This window comes from Protopterus annectens, chromosome 11.part0, assembly GCF_019279795.1.
Source record: "Protopterus annectens isolate FY-2018-M chromosome 11.part0, PAN1.0, whole genome shotgun sequence".
Classification (NCBI taxonomy): Eukaryota; Metazoa; Chordata; order Ceratodontiformes; family Protopteridae; genus Protopterus; species Protopterus annectens.
In genome coordinates, this window is record NC_056745.1 from 276827943 (window position 1) to 276850427 (window position 22485).

At 40.5% G+C, this 22485-nt stretch overlaps 1 protein-coding gene across 1 annotated transcript in view; it reads right to left on the reverse strand.

Annotated features, from left to right (window-relative positions):
* DRAM1 (DNA damage regulated autophagy modulator 1) overlaps window positions 1-15693 on the reverse strand; it is a 494152-nt gene extending 478459 nt beyond the window's left edge. Inside the window, exon 1 of the mRNA XM_044087749.1 lies at window positions 15366-15693. Coding sequence (XP_043943684.1) covers window positions 15366-15493 — 128 coding nt within the window. The 5' untranslated portion in view covers window positions 15494-15693. The remainder of the gene's footprint in view (window positions 1-15365) is intronic.
* Between the last annotated feature and the right edge of the window lie 6792 nt (window positions 15694-22485).

Genomic DNA, 22485 nt, shown 5'->3' on the forward strand with positions numbered 1-22485 from the left:
AGATACAGAAGAGGGGGTTGGAAGATCGGAGAAGATGATTTGTATTATAGTGGGTGAGAAGTTGGCCTAGTGCAGGGTTTTTTTCTGGATGTGTTATCGCATTGTAGGCAAAGACTAATTGGTGATATTTTAGTAGCTGGGGAAGTTCCAGCCATTGCAGTTCATTGAGAGCCTGGCAATGGTGGGTTCTAAAGGTGGAGTCATTTGCAAACTTGACGATTTTACTATAACATGATTTTGGTCTGGCAAGGTCAAGTTTTCTAAGTTGGGTAAGAATTGGAGCAGCATACATTAGGGTAGACAAGAGGTGAGTTTGGGCTAGGGTATAGCTTTAGTGTACGTACAAATTAAAGAGTTCCATAAGTATGGTGAATTATGACTTAACAACTTAGAGGCAGTAACGAGTTTAATCCTTGCTGTATTGCACTTTACTAGCTGGTTTTATATATTTGTAAAGCTTAGTAACCTGAAAGATAGTTGAAAACAGGTGCTTGTATCAATGCACATATCTAGTTACCAGAAACAGATTAATAAATGGAAAAAAACTTTATTAATTGTGATTGTCAAAAACAGAATAGACTACACAATGAGAAGTCATTGGAATGGGATACAGACCTGTCCTCCCTTTCCTCCTTCCAGAAATGTAAGGAGTCAGTGCTAGATCTGGTACCTAGTATGTCTCAGGCAGCATGGCTATGAGTAAATAGTAGGACTGGATTGCTACCACGGTGACTGACTGCAGCAAAAGCAAGTACTTTGTGCAAGTCGACCGATATTAATGTGGGAAGCTGTCAGAGGCCTTACGGGAAGCCCAGTAAGACTGAGCCATTTACCAATGTGTATTAGTAATCCACCTTTGCAAAGATTTCACACACACAATTGTATGTTTGAAACTGGTAACACAGTAAGGGTTGCACTTATTTCCATGACAACACACTCTATCTGGACTAATTCAAATGCTTTGTGTGTATTTGTCTGGAGTTTTTTCATCAGGAGCAATCCACAGTTCCACTTCCTTCAGTAAAGGTGAGGATCTTATAACACACACTTGTAAAATGGTGATAACAAACATGCAGATGTGTTCAGTATTTTACTTCTTTTAGGATCATCTGAATCAAGGACAGCTTTCAGTTACTGAAATGGTTCACAGTTGTTCAGTCAAATTCCTGACAAACTATTTCATAAATATTCACTTTCTGTAGAGAAAAACAGCAGACTCTCATGGAGTGCATCAAGTCTCTACAAGTACCTTGCTTTCAAAGCAAAGATCTTTAGCTTCAGTGTGTTAATCAACCCTAGATTAACACTTCTTTTCCCTTCTTTTAAGTATTTTTTAATATACATGGCACAAGCAAGATGTTTGTTTCTAGTTGCATAGTCTCTAATTCTGGAGACTCAATATCAACTATCAGTAACTCCCTCTTGCAACTCCAGTAAGTCAGACACAGCCCCCCCCACTCCCACGCATACACGCACACACACACACACACACACACACACACACACACACACACACACACACACACACACACACACACACACACACACACACACACACACACACACACACACACACACACACACACACACACACACACACACACACACACACACACACACACACACACACACACACACACACACACACACACACACACACACACACACACACAAGCAACCTGCTACAATTCAGCATGTTTTTAAATCAGAGGGACACAAGGATATATACAAATAGATCCTTGTGTATGAAATGTAAATCTTTTCCTTGCCAGATAAACAGCAAAGTACATTCATTAGGTCCTTAATCCCTCCTTATTGGTCCTATATAGACTGACTACACTGATAGTTATAAATCCTAAGTATATATTTTTCGTTACCACCCGACACAACCATTCACATGTTTTAGAATAATTGGTCTATCACTTTTACACCTTTAAGGATACAATAAACAAAAAAAATAAAATGGGAAGATGGATCTCCTTTGCTGAAGGTAGCCAAAAAAAAAACAAAAACATTGCCTGCATAACCTTAGCTCAGACAGTCCTTAAAGGGGTAGTGCACCACATAGAACATATGTATTAATAGGCATTGTAACAAATGCTCATTCTTACAACTTGACTGGCAAAATATGAAAAATACAGTTAATATCAGTGTGCACAGTCCTATCCGGACACATCCTTAGACTTAAACAGTTCCCTCAGTATAGATAAGGTATTACTGGAATACATAATCTCCAAATGTTCTTGTTTGGGAATGCTAGCCAGTTGGAAATATGACAGAATGTACTTGCAAATTTAACATATGCCTTTATACCATATCCTAAATCTTTCCTTTACCAAAGAAGTTGTGCCATACTCTATAGTTTCTCCTAAGGTAACCCGTGCTGCTTTTGGTGAAGACTTTCACCCTATCCCTTATCTAAGCCCATTATCCTTTAGCTAACATGCTTGGAAAAGTTGCTTACCCACAGAGGTAGGAACACAATAAATATGGATTACTGTTTCATTCACAGCATGGAATTAGTAGAGGGTATATGGTAATTGCCACTTATAGTCTCAGTAATACTATCTATGGAAGCAGAAAGAAAGAGCTACTAATGGATGCAATTCAGATGTGCTTTAAAAGAACAGAATAGAATAGTTGATCACTCCTGACTTCAAAACAAATGCTTTGCGAGAAAGATCAGTTAACCTGTTCTAGAATTACCTCTAAGGCAGAACCCTTCGGGTATTGGTTAATAAAACTTATTCAAAGTAGGTCTACTAAGATTGGAAGTACCCCAACATTCTGACTTTTGGCCCATATCATACTCTGTCTCCTTATTAATAAATTTCTGCTGAACCTTCCAAAATCAAAAGTCACATAGTATGCAGACAACTTAAGGTTAATGAAAGCAAACAAAACAGTTACTGTGGTGAACAGAGATACAGAAAGACTTTAAAATGCTCTGGTACTAGCTTTATAACAGTAAACTAACTCTAGTATAAGTGCTATTGTGATTATGCTTATGCTGGGAAGAAGACGACTCTGTTAAGCGTCTTTCTGACACTGAAAGTGTGGTTATGTTGGAGCACTAACAGCAGCCACCATTTCAACCTGTTAGACATGGAATTTGGACAAAGCCATAAATAATGGAGGGGACAAAGGTCCAAAAAATAGGGGCAATTTTTTTTAAATATTGCTGTTACAAACTTAGAAAGCTGACAGAATAACAGGTTTTGCATTAGCATGGATTTTTTTGAAGCGTATGAAGTCTGAATCTCAAGTGTCTGTCATTATTTTCTGACTTCTGTTCTGAAAGATTTGCCAGAAAACTACAATTTAATGAGTAACAGCCAGGACAAAAATATGAGGCAATAATTTGGACATTCTATGAAAATCTGTACACTTGAGAGGTATGGCAGCACTGGAAGCTTTAACAGCTTTAAAGGCTGTAATATACTTTCTACTGTCACATGAACAAAAAGTATGACTGCGAAGTGTCTAACAGTATTTAAAGCTGCTGCTTGTTCTGAAGTGCACCTTAATTGTGTGGCAATGCTAAGAATTCATTTTAAAAGCTGTAAAACATATTGTACTCCTACACTTTTTTCTATAATTCAGTGTACATTGGAGCAGTCAAACTTAGTTTATATGATCATAATCAAGTAGCCATCTGTTCTCAAAAAGGATATCAAGATTTACGTCTCCAGCAAATTTCTTGACATCCACTTCTCAAACATATAACAAGTGAGACATAATCGGAGACTGAATCATTATCTTCTATGTTAATACCAAAAACCTTCTGCTATGAATTTTGTATTTCACAGAGATTAAAACAGATTGATGTACTACAAATATTCAAACTGAGAATTATAAATATTTAAGAGTTTGGCAGGGCCTCACATTATCTCTTAAGTTTCATGCTTCAGCAACACTGGATAAAGTCCTTAAAGAACTAAAACTGAGCTACGAGCTGGTGAGCTTTCTTTCTCCAGACGATATAACAGGTACAGGAATCAACCTAACAGTGTAAAGATTAGAATATGCCTTCCAACTGTGGCCCTAAATTCATTTAATAACAGAAGCCTGTTACAACTCACAATAAACAAAATATCAGTTCATCTCATTGCAGAAAATCAGTACTTTTCATTCTTGAAAGACAATTAAGTTCCAGGAACTGTTAGGTTCACTATGTTCTTGTTCATCACTACAATTAAATGACTACACCTTAAATACTATTTCCCCACTGGCTCACACGCTAAATATTGCTTCCAATATTTTTCTCTATAAGGTCTCAAAATCAAGGTGCTTTTATGGTCTCTCTGGTCATTAGGTGAGAAGACCTTCAGTAAAGCTGCAGCTATGAAATCAGATCATTTGTCAACATATATCGAAACTAAACAAAATCAACTAAAATTTAAGTCTGAATATGTGAACAATTTAGCAACTAGAAACCAGTATCACTGCTAAAGAGACAATAGTTAATTGCCCTTAAGTTGTTAGTTCCTCATATTCTATGAATACTTGTGTTTTGTCTCTCACATCTTCGTGACAAATCCCATTAGCTCCATTGTATGATATCAACATTGAATGAATTTTGTCTGTATGCTGATTTACTCAACAGTTAACTCATGTTTTGTCCATCTGCTAATTGTTATTATCAAGTAAAAAAAGTATACATTTCTTCAGGTATGTTCTTATGAACTTTCTGTACATTATGGCAGATATTGAGTTGTTATAATTCCTAATCTATGAAATGTATGAAAAAGATAGAGCTTACAAAGAATGTTTAAAATATAGATCTCCTCAAAATCTACAACACGTTAAAGAACCATGTGAACATACTAAAAGATTATCGCAGACAAAAAAAATCTATTTCAGTAATCCCTTACTAAATCAGGCTACCAACCTTAAAAAAATCTGGTCTTCTATTAATAATATACTTCATCCTCGAACATCCACCACTCCTAATACTGCCTCAAATAGTACTCCCTCTGAAACAGATGTTCAATTTAACATACATTTTATAGAAAGCATTAAAGCCCTTACTAAAGATTTTCCTCCCAACATCCTGACATGCCATCTCGTCAATTAGCAAACACCCTCTGTTTCACCCTAAAACCTATCCCATCCCAACCTCCTGCATCATATCACTACTTCTTAAACTGAAACCCTGTTCTCCGGTAGATAGTCTCCCAGCAGAACACCTCAAGCTGGCTGCAAGTTCCATAGCCGATCCTGTGTCTCTTCTAATTAATAGATCTATCAAGGAATCATATATTCCTTCTCTATGGAAAAAAATTCTTCAGCATCCCCTTCATAAAGGAGGAACCTCATCTGACATAACCAATTTCATACCTATCTCCATATTATCCCTTTTGTCAAAAATTCTGAAGTGCATTCACAGCCAACTTCTTCAACATATTCTTCAGGAAAAGCTCCTGACCCCAAAACAACATGATTTTAGACCCACTCATAGCAATACCAGGGCCTTATTAACTGTCACAGATACTATTAACAAAACAGAGACAAAGGCAAACTTTTTTCCTCTAGTTTCCTTGATCTCTCTAAAGCTTCTGATCTAGTGTCTCACCAAAAACACCTCTACTGACTGTCTTCTCTTGGGCTATTACAACCCAGATTACTATGGTTTAACAGCTGCTTAAGTGATAGATACCAGTCTGTTAAATGGCTCTCCACTTTTTCTCTCTTCCTTCCCGTGTATACTGGTGTGCCACAGGGCTCCATTCTCAGCCCTCTACTCTTTCATATATTCACTAACAATTTACATAAATCCTCTCAGCAAACTTCCCTCATAGAATATACTGATGATTCTGCCGTAATATGCATTTTTGACAACCTAATAAATTTTCAGAGAATTACTCAAAAAGCCTTTAACTCTGTTGAAAGTTGATATCATCAGGATAATCATCTGCTACTAAATCCCTCCAAAAAAATAAATTACTTTTCTTTTTTCCAAACTCCCATTTCCATGAAAAAAGTAACTTTAAAAATTCTTCCTTAAATAATACCATTACAAAACTACTTGGCATGACAATCAACAACAATCTTAATTCGATTTACATATCCACAACAGCATCAAAAAAAACCATCAAAAACTAGTCATCTTACATAAAGTAAAGAAATTCCTTCAGAGTCTGCCGAAGTAACTCTAGCTACCACTTATCTCTTACCCTCTGTTAGGGTTGCCACCTTTCCAGATGCCCAAAGTGGAACATTTATTGTACAAGCCTGAGATTTTGCAGGACAAAACATATCCACAGCCAGTGAAAAGAACAGAACTTCACTTTTTTTGCCAAAATAAAAGCTTGCCCTTGTAGCATTTTAGTTTTTTATGCTATTTCATACAACATGTAGGTGTTTCAGATACAAAAAAAGAAGTTATGTTCTTACCATAACATTCCATGTGGAGTGTTCCTCTCGCCTTTGTTCTTACACATGGGTGTCGGAGCCGATCCTCGGCTCCGAGTCAGCCGCTTAGCAAAGCTTTGCATCCAGAAGAAGCTCGAGACCAACCTACCTCCCACAATTCCCTCTGCCTTCACCTCAGATCTAGTTTGCAAGAAAAAAACAACACCAGACCCAGCAACAACAATGTAAATATCCAAAGAATACATACGTATACACAAGGAGCGTAAGTAATTCAAGCCAGTAGTACAACAGAGAGATCACTAGTGGGAGACAAACAGACCAGACATCCAAACTGGGCGTTCTTCCTGACCTGAGGGTGGGAGGGTGGGGATGTAAGAACAAAGGTGAGATGAACACTCCACATGGAACGTTATGGTAAGAACATAACTTTTTTATGTGAGAGTGTTCAATCTCGCCGTTTGTTCTTACACATGGGTAGCGTCCCTAGCTCCGTGACCCTGAGAGACTCACGGAAAAATGTTCCTGAGCACAGTGGAACCAAAAGTTGCTCTGTCCCTGGAAATTCTATCCACTTTATAATGAGTGATAAACGTATGTGGTTTAGACCAAGTGGCGGCTGCACAAATAGTGTCCAAAGGCAGGCGAGCCGCATGAGCCAAAGATGTAGAAACTGATCTAGTAGAATGTCCTTTTGGTTTGGTGGGCAAACTCTGACTAGAAGCAGCATAAACGAAGGTAATACAATCAGTTAGCCATTTGGAGAGAGTACGCTTCGTCACTGCCATGCCCTTTTTGTTATCCGCAAAGGCTATAAAGAGTTGGTCTGCTTTCCTATGATCTTTAGTTCTGTCCAGGTAGAATCTGAGTTGTCTATGAACATCCAACTTGCGCAACATATATTCCAGCTTATTGGAATGATTTTTGAAAAATGTGAGAAGCTCAATGGATTGATTAATGTTGTTAACTGAACAAACCTTAGGGAGGAAAGAAGGGTTGGTGCGTAAAGATACCCTGTCCGGGTGAAAAATTAAATATGGCTGTTTAATGGAGAGAGCTTGAAGTTCCGAAACTCGTCTGGCTGAGGTGATAGCTACTAGGAAGAGAGTTTTCCAGGACAAGAACTTTAAGGAACAGGAAGAAGCTGGTTCAAAGGGTGGTAACATTAGTTGGGATAAGAGGAGATTTAGATTCCAAGGAGCCGTAGGAAACCGAACCGCTGGTCTAAGATGAAAGGAGCCTTTCAAAAAGGCTTTACAAAGCCTATGAGCCATAATGGGCGCTCCATTCTCTCCTACATGAAAGTTAGAAATAGCAGCCAACTGAACCCTCAAGGTGGCAGTAGAGGCTCCTTGGTGAAACAGCATGGATAGGAATTCTAAAACCTTGTTTAGCGGGGCTATTAAGGGATCCAAATGCTGTGCAGTCGCCCAGTAGACGAAACGTTTCCAATTACTGGTGTAAATTTTTGTAGTAGAAGCCTTATGAGAGGTTACTAGAATGTCTTGAACTGCCGGAGAGAGAAGATCAGACCTGGCTAAGAAGGGAAGCGGAGCAGCCAAGCTGCTAACCTGAGGGACAGGAGCGACGGGTGGGGAGCTCCTGACGAATGAGTCAGTAGGTCTGGCACCAGGTCCAGAATCCAGGGCTCCCGTATTTGGTGTGCTTGAAGAAAGGGGAACCAAATCTGATGAGGCCAGAATGGGGCAATGAGAATTACAGTCCTTTCTAGATCCCTGGCTTTCTGGAGAAATCTCGGTATCAGAGGTGTAGGGGGAAAAGCGTACAGGAGACCCGGGGGCCAATCGTGAATCAGAGCATCCCTGGGGACATCCCCTGGAGGGGGTAACAGGGCCAAAGTAGCTTCTGCATTTGGTGTTCATTGGAGATGCAAACAGATCGCAGCAAGGCTGGCCCCACTTGCAGAATATCATTTCCGCTATTGTCTGGTTGAGGGACCACTCGTGAGGTAACAGGATGGCTCTGCTCAACCTGTCCGCTATGACATTGGATAACCCCGGGATGTGCATTGCTATCAGAAAGCAACCCGTGGACTCTGCCCATTGCCAAATTCTCATGGCCTCTCTGCACAACTGGTAAGACTTGGTTCCTCCTTGTTTGTTTATGTACCAAACTACAGACATGTTGTCCGTTTGAACTGCAATGGTCCCTAGAGGTAGAAGGGGGGAAAAGTGTTGCAATGCTAGAAACACTGCCCTCATCTCCAGGACATTGATGTGCAGGTTGTACTCTAAACTGGTCCATTCACCTTGGACTGTCTGTCCCTGAAAGATGCCCCCCCACCCTATCAGGGAAGCGTCCGTGGTCACTGTGGCTGTTGGTGTGGGTAACACAAACGGTCGGCCGCTGATGAAATTGTGATTCTGTAACCACCAAGAGAGGTGTGCTTTGCAGGTGTTTGTAATGTGAATTTTGTGTGTCAGCGGTAACTGTTGGAATGACCATTGTGCGAATAGCAGCCATTGGAGAACTCTCATGTGTAGTCTTCCCATGGGAAGTGCAATGAGGGAAGCTGACATGAGTCCCAAGACTTTCAGGACTAGTTTGGCTGGGGATTTCTTGGACAATAGAAGGAGAGATATGTGATTTTGTAGGGAAGCTATTCTTGCGGAGGGAAGTCTTAGAAGCAAGGAACGGGTATCCAAATCTGCCCCTATAAATGAAATATGCTGCGATGGCTGTAACGCAGATTTTTCTAAATTTATCGAAATCCCTAGCTGAACACAAAGGCTGAGTGTGTAGTCCCTGGCTTGTATCAATCGACGCTCGGTGGTGGCAGTAAGGAGCCAGTCGTCCAGATACGGAAACACCCGGAATCCTAGGCGTCTCAAGTGAGACGCTACCACTGCCATGCATTTGGTGAAAACCCTGGGGGCTGAGGATAGACCAAAGGGCAGGGCCCGAAACTGAAAGTGGCTGGCTCCCAGCCAGAAGCGCAGGTGATCTCTGGACGCTCTGGCCATTTTGATGTGGTAGTATGCGTCCTTGAGATCTATTGAGCACATCCAGTCGTCCTTCTGTAAAAATGGAAGGATCAATTGAAGCATGACCATCCGGAACTTTTCTTTTTTCACATGGGTATTGAGATTGCTTAGGTCCAGAATTGGCCTCCAGTCCCCTGTCTTTTTTGGAACTAAAAAGAACCTTGAGTAAGTTCCGGATCCTCTTTGGTTCGCCAGGACTGGTTGGATGACTCTTTTTTCTAGCAGCTTTGATATTTCTATAGCTGCAGGTTCTCGCAGATGGGGCGGTACATCTGGGAATCTTTTCTGTGGTAACAGGGGAAATAGAAATGGGATTTTGTATCCTCTGGTAATAATGCTTTTTACCCATTTGTCTGAAGTAAGGCTTTGCCAGGCCTGAGGGTATAAAGCTAAGCGACCCCCGACTGCCTCCAGAGCAGGACAGTCGGGCCTCCTTTCAGGAGTGCTGGAAAGGCTTCCCAGGGATGGTATCCCTGTCACCTTGGTTTTGTGCACCCCCTCTGCCGCCAGGGCGGCGTCTTCCTCTTCTGCCCCCCCCTCTGCCTCTGGAGGGGGCATCACCCTGTGTGCCTGGGAAAGAATCCTGGGGTTTGCGAAACCACATTTTCCCACCTCGTTGCCCTTTGGGGTACGGTCTGGATGGGGTGGAAAAACGGACTCCGACAGCAGACAGAGTCTTTCCCTCTTGCTCACACCAGGTCAGGGTCTCCTTTACTTTGGGGCCAAAGAGAGTGGCACCATCAAAGGTGGTGTTAGTAAAGGAAGACTTGAAGGCTTCCGCAAAGGAGCACAGGTGCATCCAGGATTGTCTACGAGGAGCAATCGCTGAAGCCGCAGCCCTACTCGACCCTTCGGCTGCATACGAGATGAGCCTCATGGACGAGTTTACAGTAGCAATAAGGGTATTAAGCTGTGCTGTAACCTTATCCGAGACAGCAGCATCTGTAGTACCCTGGAGGGTATCTCCCAACTCTTTGACTAGATCCCTCTGTAATCATGTAAAATGTGTCAAATAGTTCAGCGATTGCATGGAGAAAGTCGCTGAACTGAAAATGCACTTCCCATATCTGTCCATGGTCCTGGAATCTCTGTTAGGAGGATGGACAGATGAGGAAGATTCGGACATCTCCTTTTTCGTGGCAGCTGCCACCACCATAGCGTCCACTGGAACTCCCTTAGTGAGGTATGCCTTATCCTGAGGGGCCGTTATATATTTATTAGGCTTTCTGGGGACTGGCTCCACTGTGTCAGGTGTCTCCCATGCCCTTCGAGCAATTAAATCCATTAACTCGTCGAAGGGCGGAGTGACCCTGGAGGAAGAAGGGCGAGCACCAAATGCCTTCAGCAAAACCAACTCATCCTCAGAAGGGGGTAGGGCTTGCCAATCACCTCTCTGTTTCAGGATCTCCAGGATGTCAGAAAAGGAGACATCCTCCAAGGGTGATTTTGGGGACCCTTCTGACTCATCTAAGTCAGTGTCTGATGTTAAGGACTCCTGTGGAGAATCCAAGTGCCTCCTCTTGCACAATCCTTTCCTCGGTACGTCATCGGGGGGGCATCCGATGAAGCCTCCGAAGAAGAAGGGGCTCCCTCTGGGGGTGGCTGAGACACTGGTGCTCGACGCTTTTGTGTAGTCGTAGGTGCAGAAGAGGACAATGGCCCTTTGTGGGAGGGAGAAGTTGCTTCTGCTGAAGTAGTTGTCTGGGAAGACAATACCTTCCTCATAAGGTCGAAGGCCCCTGGACCCCGAGCCGAGTAATGCCCCGGTTCCGAAGAATGCGGGGGAATCTCCGACGTGGAAGCCAAGGGCACCGACCCCGAGGACGGCGCCGAAGTGATCCGTGCCAAGGCGCAGAGAGGGAGAGTTGGCACCGAAACATTGGTTCGACTCTCGGTCCCGGAACCAAGGATAGATTGACGGCTCCGCAAGTCCGGTAGTGGTTCAGATGGAGTCGAGGTCAACAGTGCCGACCGAGAAAGAGACGGTTCCGGCACCAAGGGCTCCACTATCACCAGATCAACGTCTCCCGGCTCCGAGGGCTGAGTAGGCCTCGGAGGAGGACCAGATGGAGATAAAGGAAGGCCTTTGAGTCTCGACACTAACTGAGAGGAGACTGCAATGAGTTTGGACAGGGCCGTGTTCTCCATTAGCTTCTGCACCACACGATCTACGTCGGTGTCGGAGAGGGGCCTGGAAGATCGCGTCGAAGGAATCAAGGACGGTGCCGACCTCAAAAGAGCAGGAGGTGGAAGCTCCATCACCGGTTCCAAGACTCGAGGCTCAGTGACAGACAGTAGCTCGACACTCGGCCCCGAAGTCTGTGGAACCGGTGAACGAACTTTAAAGGAAGAACTTGGAGCCGATGACATGGGCTCCGAAGTCCTCGACTCTGAGGATTTAGAAGTCTGGTCTGACTTGTCTAAAGCCTCTTGGAAGGCAGGCTTCAACAAACCTCTGTCCATAAGCTTCCTGCGCCTATCTGTCACGACCCTTCCACTAAAGGAATGACATATGGAACAGTCTTCCCGAAGATGGAGAGGGCCAAGACAGTAGACGCAGGAGCTATGATTGTCGGTGACAGACATCTTCTGTCTGCACTGACATCTCTTAAAACCTGATTTAACCTTGTCTGACATTCTGTAAGAAAGGAAAAAAAAAGTAAGGTATTGTAGATTGTCAAAAAACTCTGTCAATTAGTGAGAAGTCACAGCAGTAATATACCAAGTATCCAAATCCGAGTTTTTAGTAGGTGGGGTAGGCCTTAGGTAACTTAAACTAAATATAAATGTATTAATACACTATATATATAGCCGAAGGAAGGCCAGACCATACACACACACACACACACACACTAAACAAAGTCTATATCCTAAGAGTTTTCAAGAAATAAATCTTTGAAAAACTTTAGCTTATCTGTCCAAGTTGGCTCAGAGCTCTTCAGAACGATGCGATCAGTTGCAGCGGCAAACTAGATCTGAGGTAAAGGCAGAGGGAATTGTGGGAGGTAGGTTGGTCTCAAGCTTCTTCTGGATGTAAAGCTTTGCTAAGCGGCAGACTCGGAGCCGAGGATCGGCTCTGACACCCATGTGTAAGAACAAACGGCAAGATTGAACACTCTCACATCAACTGTTTTATGCAACTGTTAAAGAAAACTTAGGAAATATTTTTGTCTTGAAATCTCAGAACATTTACCATTTTTCATTTTTTTCACAGTAAACAAATGCCCAAAGAGGGGCTGTCCCATGCAACGAGGAACAGGTGGTAATCCAACACTCTGTCCTATATGGAGCCTCTATCATGACCAACCTACAAACCCCACTTAGTTTTAAGCTTGAACAGTGCTATAACAAAGTTGCCAGATCCACTTGCAATAAACCTTACCAGATGCACCACTGTTTAGCACTAAAAACACTTAGCTGGCTCGAGCTTCCTCACTAGCTATCTTATACTCAGCTCACCTTAACTCATAAAATCATCCATACCCCATCGGCCTGCCCAGCAATTAGACCCCTACTCCAATATTATCTTCCAAATCATCCCTTTCTGTCTAATAATAAACCACTGCTTACCATATACAAACCACAAATGGCTGCTGGAGTCAGTCTCTATTCCAATAGTGTAGCTACAACTTGGAATAAAATTGCAATATCAGTCAGGTATACTACACACGTTTGTCTTTTCAAGCCATTACTAAAATACTGCTTCTCTGCCTACTGATTTTGTCTCTGCTCCTTTTCTGGGATGCAGTCTCTAACACCCTTCATGACATTTCTTAAGCCTCCCATTAAAGCACTAAATCGCTTAACTCTGTTAGCACTCAGAATTGCATATCTCCTCTAATACCTCACTCTACTGTATTTCGTAAATTACTCCTACGTATCTTATACACCACTCTTCTATCTGTAAAGTCTGAGTACAAGGCTTGTAAATTTAATGTTTGTGAATATCAGTACAGATTTTATACTATTATGCTACGTATTCACTGAAACTGCATTATAAAACTTGTTATTGTAAATATTGATTGCATTAAATATGATACCTTGGAGTTTCCCCAGGATCTCGACTAAAAAAGTGAAACTGTGCCCAGTCGGACTTTCTCAGTAAACAAATGTCAGTAAATAAATAGTGTACTAAAGCTTACTTGATGCCAATGTATGTGCCCTGTGTGCCTAGCACAAGGCTAAAAAGGCTCATTGAACCAACCTACTTACCAGTTAAACAAACAAATTCACCTGATGGGGTTGTCTTGCTACTAAATGCAGTTCTGATACTTCAGTAAAGGTGTTTAAAAAATACATTTTGTGTTATGGTCAGTAGCAGGTTAAAGTATGGACTCACAGGCATATAATAGTGATGTATTTATTTCATTCACTTTTTGGAAGGCATGGGAGAAATTTTGTAGGTGCTATATTCTGCAAGGAATTGTACTTTTTTGTCAAAAGTCTATATGGATGGATAGGGTGCATTCTTGTTTAGTGTGGCGTTTCAGGTACTGTATTATAGGTAGTTTCAAGTCTCTGAGCTGTCTAAGACAGTAAAGCAAAGATGATAATGAAAGTCTTGCCAAATACAAGTGCATGTTTTAGTATTAATGGGCCTGACTATAGATAGCTAAGAACAAAACAGACAAAAAGACAAGAGCCATCAGGAACTGCAGTATTCACAGGCAGGTTTGACATAGGATATGCTGGAATAAGTTAATCACATCATCCAGAACTGATGGAAGCAAGAAAGGCCTTCCTGTGCTAACAACCAGAGAACTCTATGGGTGGAGCAGAATCCTGCAATACTAGTGCAAAAGCTAATGGCATACATATGAAGTGAATTATACAGCAGAGCTCTGACAAGGCAAAAGCAGAAAAATATATAGGACTGGTGTGTTGGAATTAGAAATAAAGAGAAAATGGGGATAGAAACAATGGTTTTCCTGTTATGAAACTGTGAGAAGGGAGTCATGCTGTAATGGCCTCTCATGTTCACAGTGAAATTAGTTCAGACATTTGGTACCAGCAGCTGAGATTCAACTCCTTCCAATACACCAAAGAAAGCTGATGATTTCAAGATACAGTAAGAATTCATGACTCACTAAACATCCTTTTATGGCAGCTAGAGGGTGTAGTGGGTGAGCCATAAACTTAGTGGTACTGATGCAGCAGTTAAAATCATATGTGCCAAAGGCAGGTTAAGCTGTTGCACTCATGCAAGCAGAAGGCCATGCTTGAAAAGAAGGAAGGAAGAAGGTATGAAAGAAGGATGTAAAACAGAAGGTAGAAAGGAAGAAAAAGGGGTAAATCTGGGAGGATACAAGTCCATGACAGTTGATCTCCACAGGCTGGGTATGCTCATGTCATATACCACTCAGAGCACTTAAGATGTAGAGTATAAACAAAACACCAGCTCAGCCTTTACTTAGCAACTAAATGTTCAGCTGGTCTTCAAACTACCAGTATAATGAACCATTTTACTCCCTGCCTGTACTTGAAAACAGTGCAGAAATAATATCACATTATGCAACAGTATTGCTTTTATCCAAAAAATAACTTTCAGCAACAAAAAGTATGTTAGAGCAAATACAAATGTTGAAACAACAAAATTAAACTCACAAAACCTTAGCTAAAATATTAAGAATATGTTCAACCCATATAACCTTTTGGAAAACTCCAGCTGTGGTAACTATATTCTCATTCAGCAAATGCAACATGATTATTTGAAAGCCGTTCTGATTTTGAAGAAGTGTGTTTTCCTGAATTGCTGAAGTTCAGTACACTGTTAAAACCGCTGAACATAAATGATTGAGTGAAGCTATCCCACTTTAGCTACTTGGCAATGAAAGCAGTTGTTGCTTTTTACAGGAACATATTAGTCATATCATATCTGTAGAGAATATGTTGTTTTCAAGTTTCCATTATGGTGATTTCTTGTCCCTCTACTTTAGAAAATGAAAAAAGTGAAGAATGTACCTGAAACAAGAGCATAGACTTTCTTACCTGATATATGGAAAAAAAGGCTCCACGTCTCTGGTAAGTACTGCAATAACATAAGAAATAATAAACGCAGCAGACGACCAGATAACCAAGGCTGTCGGCAGATAGCACATTCCTTCCATAAACCACATTTTTGTGAAGTTAGAAGTGCACAAAATAGCTTTGTCTGTGGACACTGAAGAAATGCTTCTGTCTGTTCACTAAGAAACCGTTCCACAGGCAGGAGCTGAATGGCATTTACAGTGAATGAGTCAAAGAATAGTACAGCAGTTACCATAAACTTTGCACTCACCAGAAGTTTAACACATTCTGTTAAGAGAACCGGCTTGCTCTTAAGTTTATTATGTGAGCTATGTGACAGGATACAGTTCACCACAATACTTCCTGTTTTTTTTTTTTTTTAAATAATAATGAAACTGTGTGCTGATGTAGTGCAGTTGCTATGTAACTTTTTTCTTTTAACATAAATGTGTATTACATTTTAATATTTTTTTGACAAGAGTCTGTTTGGTATTTCCTAAGGCTAAAAAATTAAAATAATTGTTAAACAAAAAGAAAAGATGTTCAATGTACATGCCCAGATGAGGATAAAATCAAGCTTTCCCAAATCTGATGCTTGAAGCCTTATTATACAATGGCAGTGAGTATGAAGTTTTGCAAATCTCATTAGCAAGCAGCCATATACTACATACTGTTAATTTAATTTTATCAGTAAGAAGAAGTACCATCTGACTGAATCGCCACAACACAAGTGAGACACCGATCAACACTACTACATTCAGGCTGTCACCTTTAGTGTGGACAGCATCACAGTGCATTTTCTCTTCACTCAGTCTGACTTAGGGTGAGCTTTGATAACTTCACATACACACACACACACACACACACACACACACACACACACACACACACCTCTATCAGTAGAGGGCAATGCTTCTCAGTCAGTAATCAAAAACACCGTTACACAATTTCTTGCACAAAACAGACACAAGCACATTTTACTAACGTGCCAAATTTCATTCACACAAAATTTGGAAGAATTGCATCAGACTACAGACTTCAAAGCATTCAACAAAACCAGTGTTCATTTCATTACTGAAGGATACCTTACCTTCTTACCCATGGAATACCCATGGGAACAGGAAGAAGTGAATATTTCAGCAGCTGTCCTTCTTGTGTGAACAGACAACATGTAGGACTACCCTAATAGGCTGCCCTCAGACTCTACCTTCTTGTCATTCCCAAGTGGTCCAGCTGTGGATGATTGCCCTTTACAATTCACTTCCCTCCACTTAAAGCATAGCACTCAAATATTTCCACATGCTCACATTGTTTATTCCCTCAAAATTCATATGACCCTTGTGGAATAAACTGTACCTCATCAACTTAATTATATTTCTGATACACTTTCTCATAAAGCAGCATGCCAGATGAATATTCTTTTTTTTTCCTGCACATATTCCCCCTAACATAAACACCTTGTACAACCTGCAGATATATTTTTTTGCTAGTGTGATTATCTTTATTCCACCATAACAATATATGCACCACATCAGACCATGTCAATTTCACATCTGGCCAACATTTTTCATTTTCTGAATCATTCCTTCATCTAAAATGTTAGCCAATACAGTGTTGTAGTTCTCAGATCAATGTCCCCAGCTTAAAACACCAGTCTCTGTTAACCTGTGGCTCAATGCCTTTCAACTGCTCTGACTTGGAAGTAAGGTTCTACTCCAGACTTCATCTTTCTTAGCTATTGCACCTGAACCCAATCAGGACAGCACAGATCTGTGCCTCAGGTTTAGTCATAACTTCTAGTCACTGCTGGTTTGGACTCTGCACACTTTCTCTATGTCTGTGTGTTTTTTCTCTGGGTACTTTGGTTTTCTCCCACCTCCCCAAAAACACATTAAATGAGAGGTTACACCAAATGGTCCATATTATTTATCTTCACCCTTGAATTACTGAAAAAATGTATGAACAAATAAAATGCAATCTTGGCAAGCTATCTTGATCTCTTTGTATATATTTTATTAGTTGTCCTTACTCTGTTCTTACTAAATTACTGATTCTAGATAATGTGGTATGTACTTTTAATTCCTGTTGTCTTATATTTCACAGTTCCTTAATTTAGGAAATTGTGAATTTCACACCCATTAGTTTTCTACAGGATTGTATTACAACAATCTGGTACTTTACTTACACTGTCCTTCAAAGGTATATATGTGTTTTATTACTCTTGCTTTACTTACACTGTCTTTCAAAAGTATATATGTATTTTATTACTCTTATAAGTTTATTACTGCTACTATTTATGTAGCTATGCTTTCAGTGTCTCTGTGTCCATTAATAATTCCTTTATGTTCATTGCCACTGTTATTTTTTGTAATGCAATTAAGGCTGAAAGGGCCTCTTATCGCTCAGCCTAACTCCCTCCTCAAAACAGACAAATAAATAAAATAGTCAAAGAAACCATTAGCTGATTCAAACCCAGGCTTTGTTCATGCCCCTCCTGCAATTTGTTACCCTTGTATTTATATATAAAAGTGTTCATAGCTACTTCCTTGGATTTTTATTTTCCTAACCCTGATAAAGACATTCTGTATGTTGGGTAGTAACAAAGATACAGCTTTAAATAAGTTTCTAACTGCCAACTCCATAGTTACTTAATTTCTTCAGCTGAAATCCCTTTGCAGTGATGTTTTCTGGTCAAAATACCGAATACAAAAATACTGAGTGCTGATTTGATGTACATGGTTTGTCCTAAGAGCATTCAACCAAAAGCATGCAATGAGAGATAAACTGTTCTATGTAGGAGGCTTTACACCCATGCATCTCATATGAAAGAGAAGATCTCTGTACCTCTCCTTTCTAATATAATCAACTCTGAGGTTGCCACATCATGCAAAAAAAAGAGGAAGCCCCCTGATCAGTGAATTTAGAACTAGTTGTTGTCTCCATGTGAAGTTTCCTTCATATTTGTTTACATTTGCTAACTGGATTTGTGGACATGTCCAAAGACACTTTTCAGCCACAACTAGGCCAACAGGCATATATATATATATATATATATATATATATATATATATATATATATATATATATATATGTACAGTTAAATCAACAGACAGAAAATGAAAGATTTGTTTTACACAGAATAAACATTAGGTATCATTTAGACAAGGCATATGGAATTAGTGTCTGGAACAGAAACAGTCGGAATGTATATACAAATGTATACAAATATACCTATCTTAGAGGACTTCCTTAGTTGGGTTTCCATCAACTACCCCCAGGAAACTATAATTCTTGGTGACTTCAATATAGACTGGAATACCATCAACACTGACAATCCCACCTCTCACATCAACCTAAATGGTTTCACCCAAACCATTACCTCTACTACTAGGCTTAACAAACTAAGAAGAAAACAAACCATCTTAGACTGGATACTCATAAACAAAGTTAACATCACATACAACGTAGGTACTATGCCTGATGACCTCAGTGATCATTGCTTAACCTTTATCACAAGAGAGAAGAATGACTATCCACTCCTCCCTAATATAAAAAATATACAATCTACCAAACACTTTAAAACTGACCGATTTCAAAATGAACTCAGAGCTTGTAACTGGAACCCCCTAAAAATACTTCCACTTAATGAAGCAGTATTATTCTTCAATTCTACATTTCTTTCCATTTTGAATAAACATGCTCCTGAACGCACCATTAGAATGAGGTCAAAAACAGCCCCTTGGCTCTCAAATGAAACTAAGAAACTAATCCTCTCTAAAAACAAGGTTTGGGCCAAATGGAGGTGCCATAGAATCAACTCAGATTTCCTTCATTTTCGTCAACTTAGAAACCTTACCAAAAAAGCAATAATAAATTACAAAAGAAAGTTTTACTGTGAACTACAAGAAACCCATTTTAATAAACCAAAACAGTTTTGGTCTTCAATCAATAGACTCCTATCTCCAGGTACAGCCAAAACTCCCTCACCACTGAATGCTGACCCAGACACCCCTGACCAAACTGCCAATGCTTTTAACTCCTTCTTTACAGAAACCATTCAATCTCTTGCAAATCAACTGAACACTAATAACTTCTACCCTCCAAACAATCTAGCAAACTCTTCTTACCGCTTCTCTCTACAACCTGTCTCTACCTCTTTCATCCACCGACTTATCCTCAAACTGAAACCCTGTACCCCCTCTGCTGACAAACTTCCCTCCCTTTTTCTGCAAAAGGCAGCCAAAGAAATTGCCTACCCAATAACTATACTCATAAATAGAACCATCCAAAAAGGAACTATCCCTGACATCTGGAAAGTCGCTCATATTATCCCACTACACAAAGGCGGTAACTCTATCGACTACTCTAATTTTAGACCAATTGCACTTCTCTCACCTTTAGCAAAGATTATGGAGAAATGTATTCATCAACAACTTGTACAATATCTCTCCCTACACAATATTATTGCTAACTGTCAACATGGTTTTAGACCCCACCATAGTACCACCACTGCCCTCCTTTCCTTTGTTGATACTATCAACAGCAATCGCAATAATAACCTTTTCTCTTCTGCACTATTCATTGACCTTTCAAAAGCTTTTGACATGGTTAACCACTCTTCTTTAATTAACATTCTGGATTCCCTCTCATTTGACAAACTTACCTTAAAATGGTTTAGTTCATATCTCTGCAACAGACAACAAGCCGTTCTTTGGGACAACCACATCTCCTCCTTACTGCCCATTTCTATTGGAGTCCCTCAGGGCTCTATTCTCGGCCCACTTCTCTTCTCCCTCTTTATTAATGATCTCCACTCTGTTATTCCTCAAGCCACCTGCATCCAATATGCTGACGACTCCACAATTATTTGTTCAGCAACCTCCTTTTCTGACCTAATCACACTAACCCAAAATATCGTCAACACAGTAGAAACATGGTTTACTAGACGCTACCTCCTCCTTAATGCTAAAAAAACGAAACTTCTCCTCTTCACCCCCACCACACATACCTCCCCACTACATTTCACCATCCTGTCTAACAACAATATAGTCATCTCTCCAGACTCTACAACTAAACTGCTAGGCATAACCATTGATAACAATCTCTCTTTTGATCAACACATCAACAACACCATCAAATCTGTCAACAGAAAGATTGGATCCTTATACTGGATCAAACCATTTCTCACCCCATCTGCTAGAGCTACTATTGCTCACTCCCATCTTATATCCACTCTCTTTTATGCCTCTCCTATCTTCACTAACCTCAAGAAATCTAACCTAAACAAACTTGCAACTTGTTACAATAACATTGCCCGCTTCGCCACTGGCAACCCCTTCAGAACCCTTCACTGCCTTAATTTGAAACATCTAGGCTGGCTAGAACTACAAAACCTTCTTACACTCACACAACTCATTATCGCCCACAAAATTTTGTACCAACCTGATAACACCCCTATTCTATCACAGCTTTTACCCCCTTATAACAATCTGACCTCCCTTCGCTCCTCTGCTAAACTCTTGACCAAGCCTACAAAAGCTCACAACTTAGCTGGTGACTCTTTATTCATGAATACCGCAGGCCGAGTATGGAACTTACTACCAAGGGATATAACTCAAATCACATCCCTACCCCTCTTCAAACAACAAATCAAACTGTACTTCCAAAATCACTGGCTTTGCTCATGCAGTAAACCAGACTAACCTCTCTCCCCCCTCTCCTGACCTTTAACCCTACCTTGTACTTACTACCTACCATATACCTCTTCCATTCCCTTGAATTCACTCTATGCTCTAACCTTTTCTCTCCTATATCCCCTTGTTTGTCTTTCTTTTCCTCTCACCTCTTGACTTCTGTCTCTTCCCTCTCTTCTTACATTACTTTTTTTTCCTCCTTCTTCTCCACCCACCTGCATTTTTTTTTTCTTATTGTAGTAGGAGCCTTATGGTATAGCCTGTTTGTAAATAGCAAGAAGCCTGGAAACTGTCCTATCTCTAGTCAGGACTTCTATTGATGGTGTGCCCTATTTTTTTGTTAATTTTAAGTTTATCACCAAGTTTTTTATTACCAATTTTAAATTTGTTTTATTACTCATGTTTGTTGTACTTTTATTCTATGTGTTTATCAATTATATGTCTCATTGTTATGTTCTATGTGGAGCTTTTCTCCCCGGGCCTCTACTGAAAATGGAAATATATCCAGCTAGACTAGCCCGGTCAACAAATGTAAAATAAAATAAAAAAATAAAATAAATAAATGGAATAAACATATTCACATAAGGAATAAGCATGTTTAAGGCATTTAGCAAAAGTATATTTTGAACTTGCAAAGGTAGTATTATTAATTACAATAGTGCAGACATTCATACCTCTCAGCCCCTTATTGCAATAAAACCTAAACTAATGGGGAAACAAAGGCCCAACTTTGGTCTATGAAGCAAGTACATCTACATAGTTCTTTTTAGTGGTTCTTCAGTTGTAGGTCAAATGGGTTGCAAGTGTTGCAATTTCTAGTATCCAGCTCTTACTCATCACATACAATGACTTCTCAAGGGAGTCTGCCCTTTTCCCTTATTCTAAATGAATTTGTTGCATCATGTTTGAGTCAAAATGTATTTAGTTAATAAATCTCTTCAGTATATAGTCAGCTCCATGGCATAAATGAATAAAGTCCTGATTATGGCCCTGGTGAAATAGGTTTTATTAGTGGCTTGAGTATCTGAGGCACTGGCAGGCAGGGAAGACTGGGCATCCTCATCCAGTGGAGGGGAGGAGTATGCACAAGGCACATTAGTGTGGATGATTGCCCTGGGAGAGACCAAGATACCAGGGAAACATTCATGAAAGTGCTACTGAGGGTGGACAGGGTATTCTGCTGATGTCATGCCCTTGCAGAAGTTAGATCGTGATTCAGAGTTGACACCTATTGCATGTCTCTCTCTCTCTCTCTCTCTGGGATGTTGCTGGGTACATGCATGAAGGTGGGAAAATAGTAAAAATACTCCCTGACAGCTCTGTAATGCTTTATAGGGTCATCACTCTCCTTGCTGGTCCTGGTGGTGGGTTGGGTATAGCCTGTGTGACTAACAGAGGTCATGAAGACT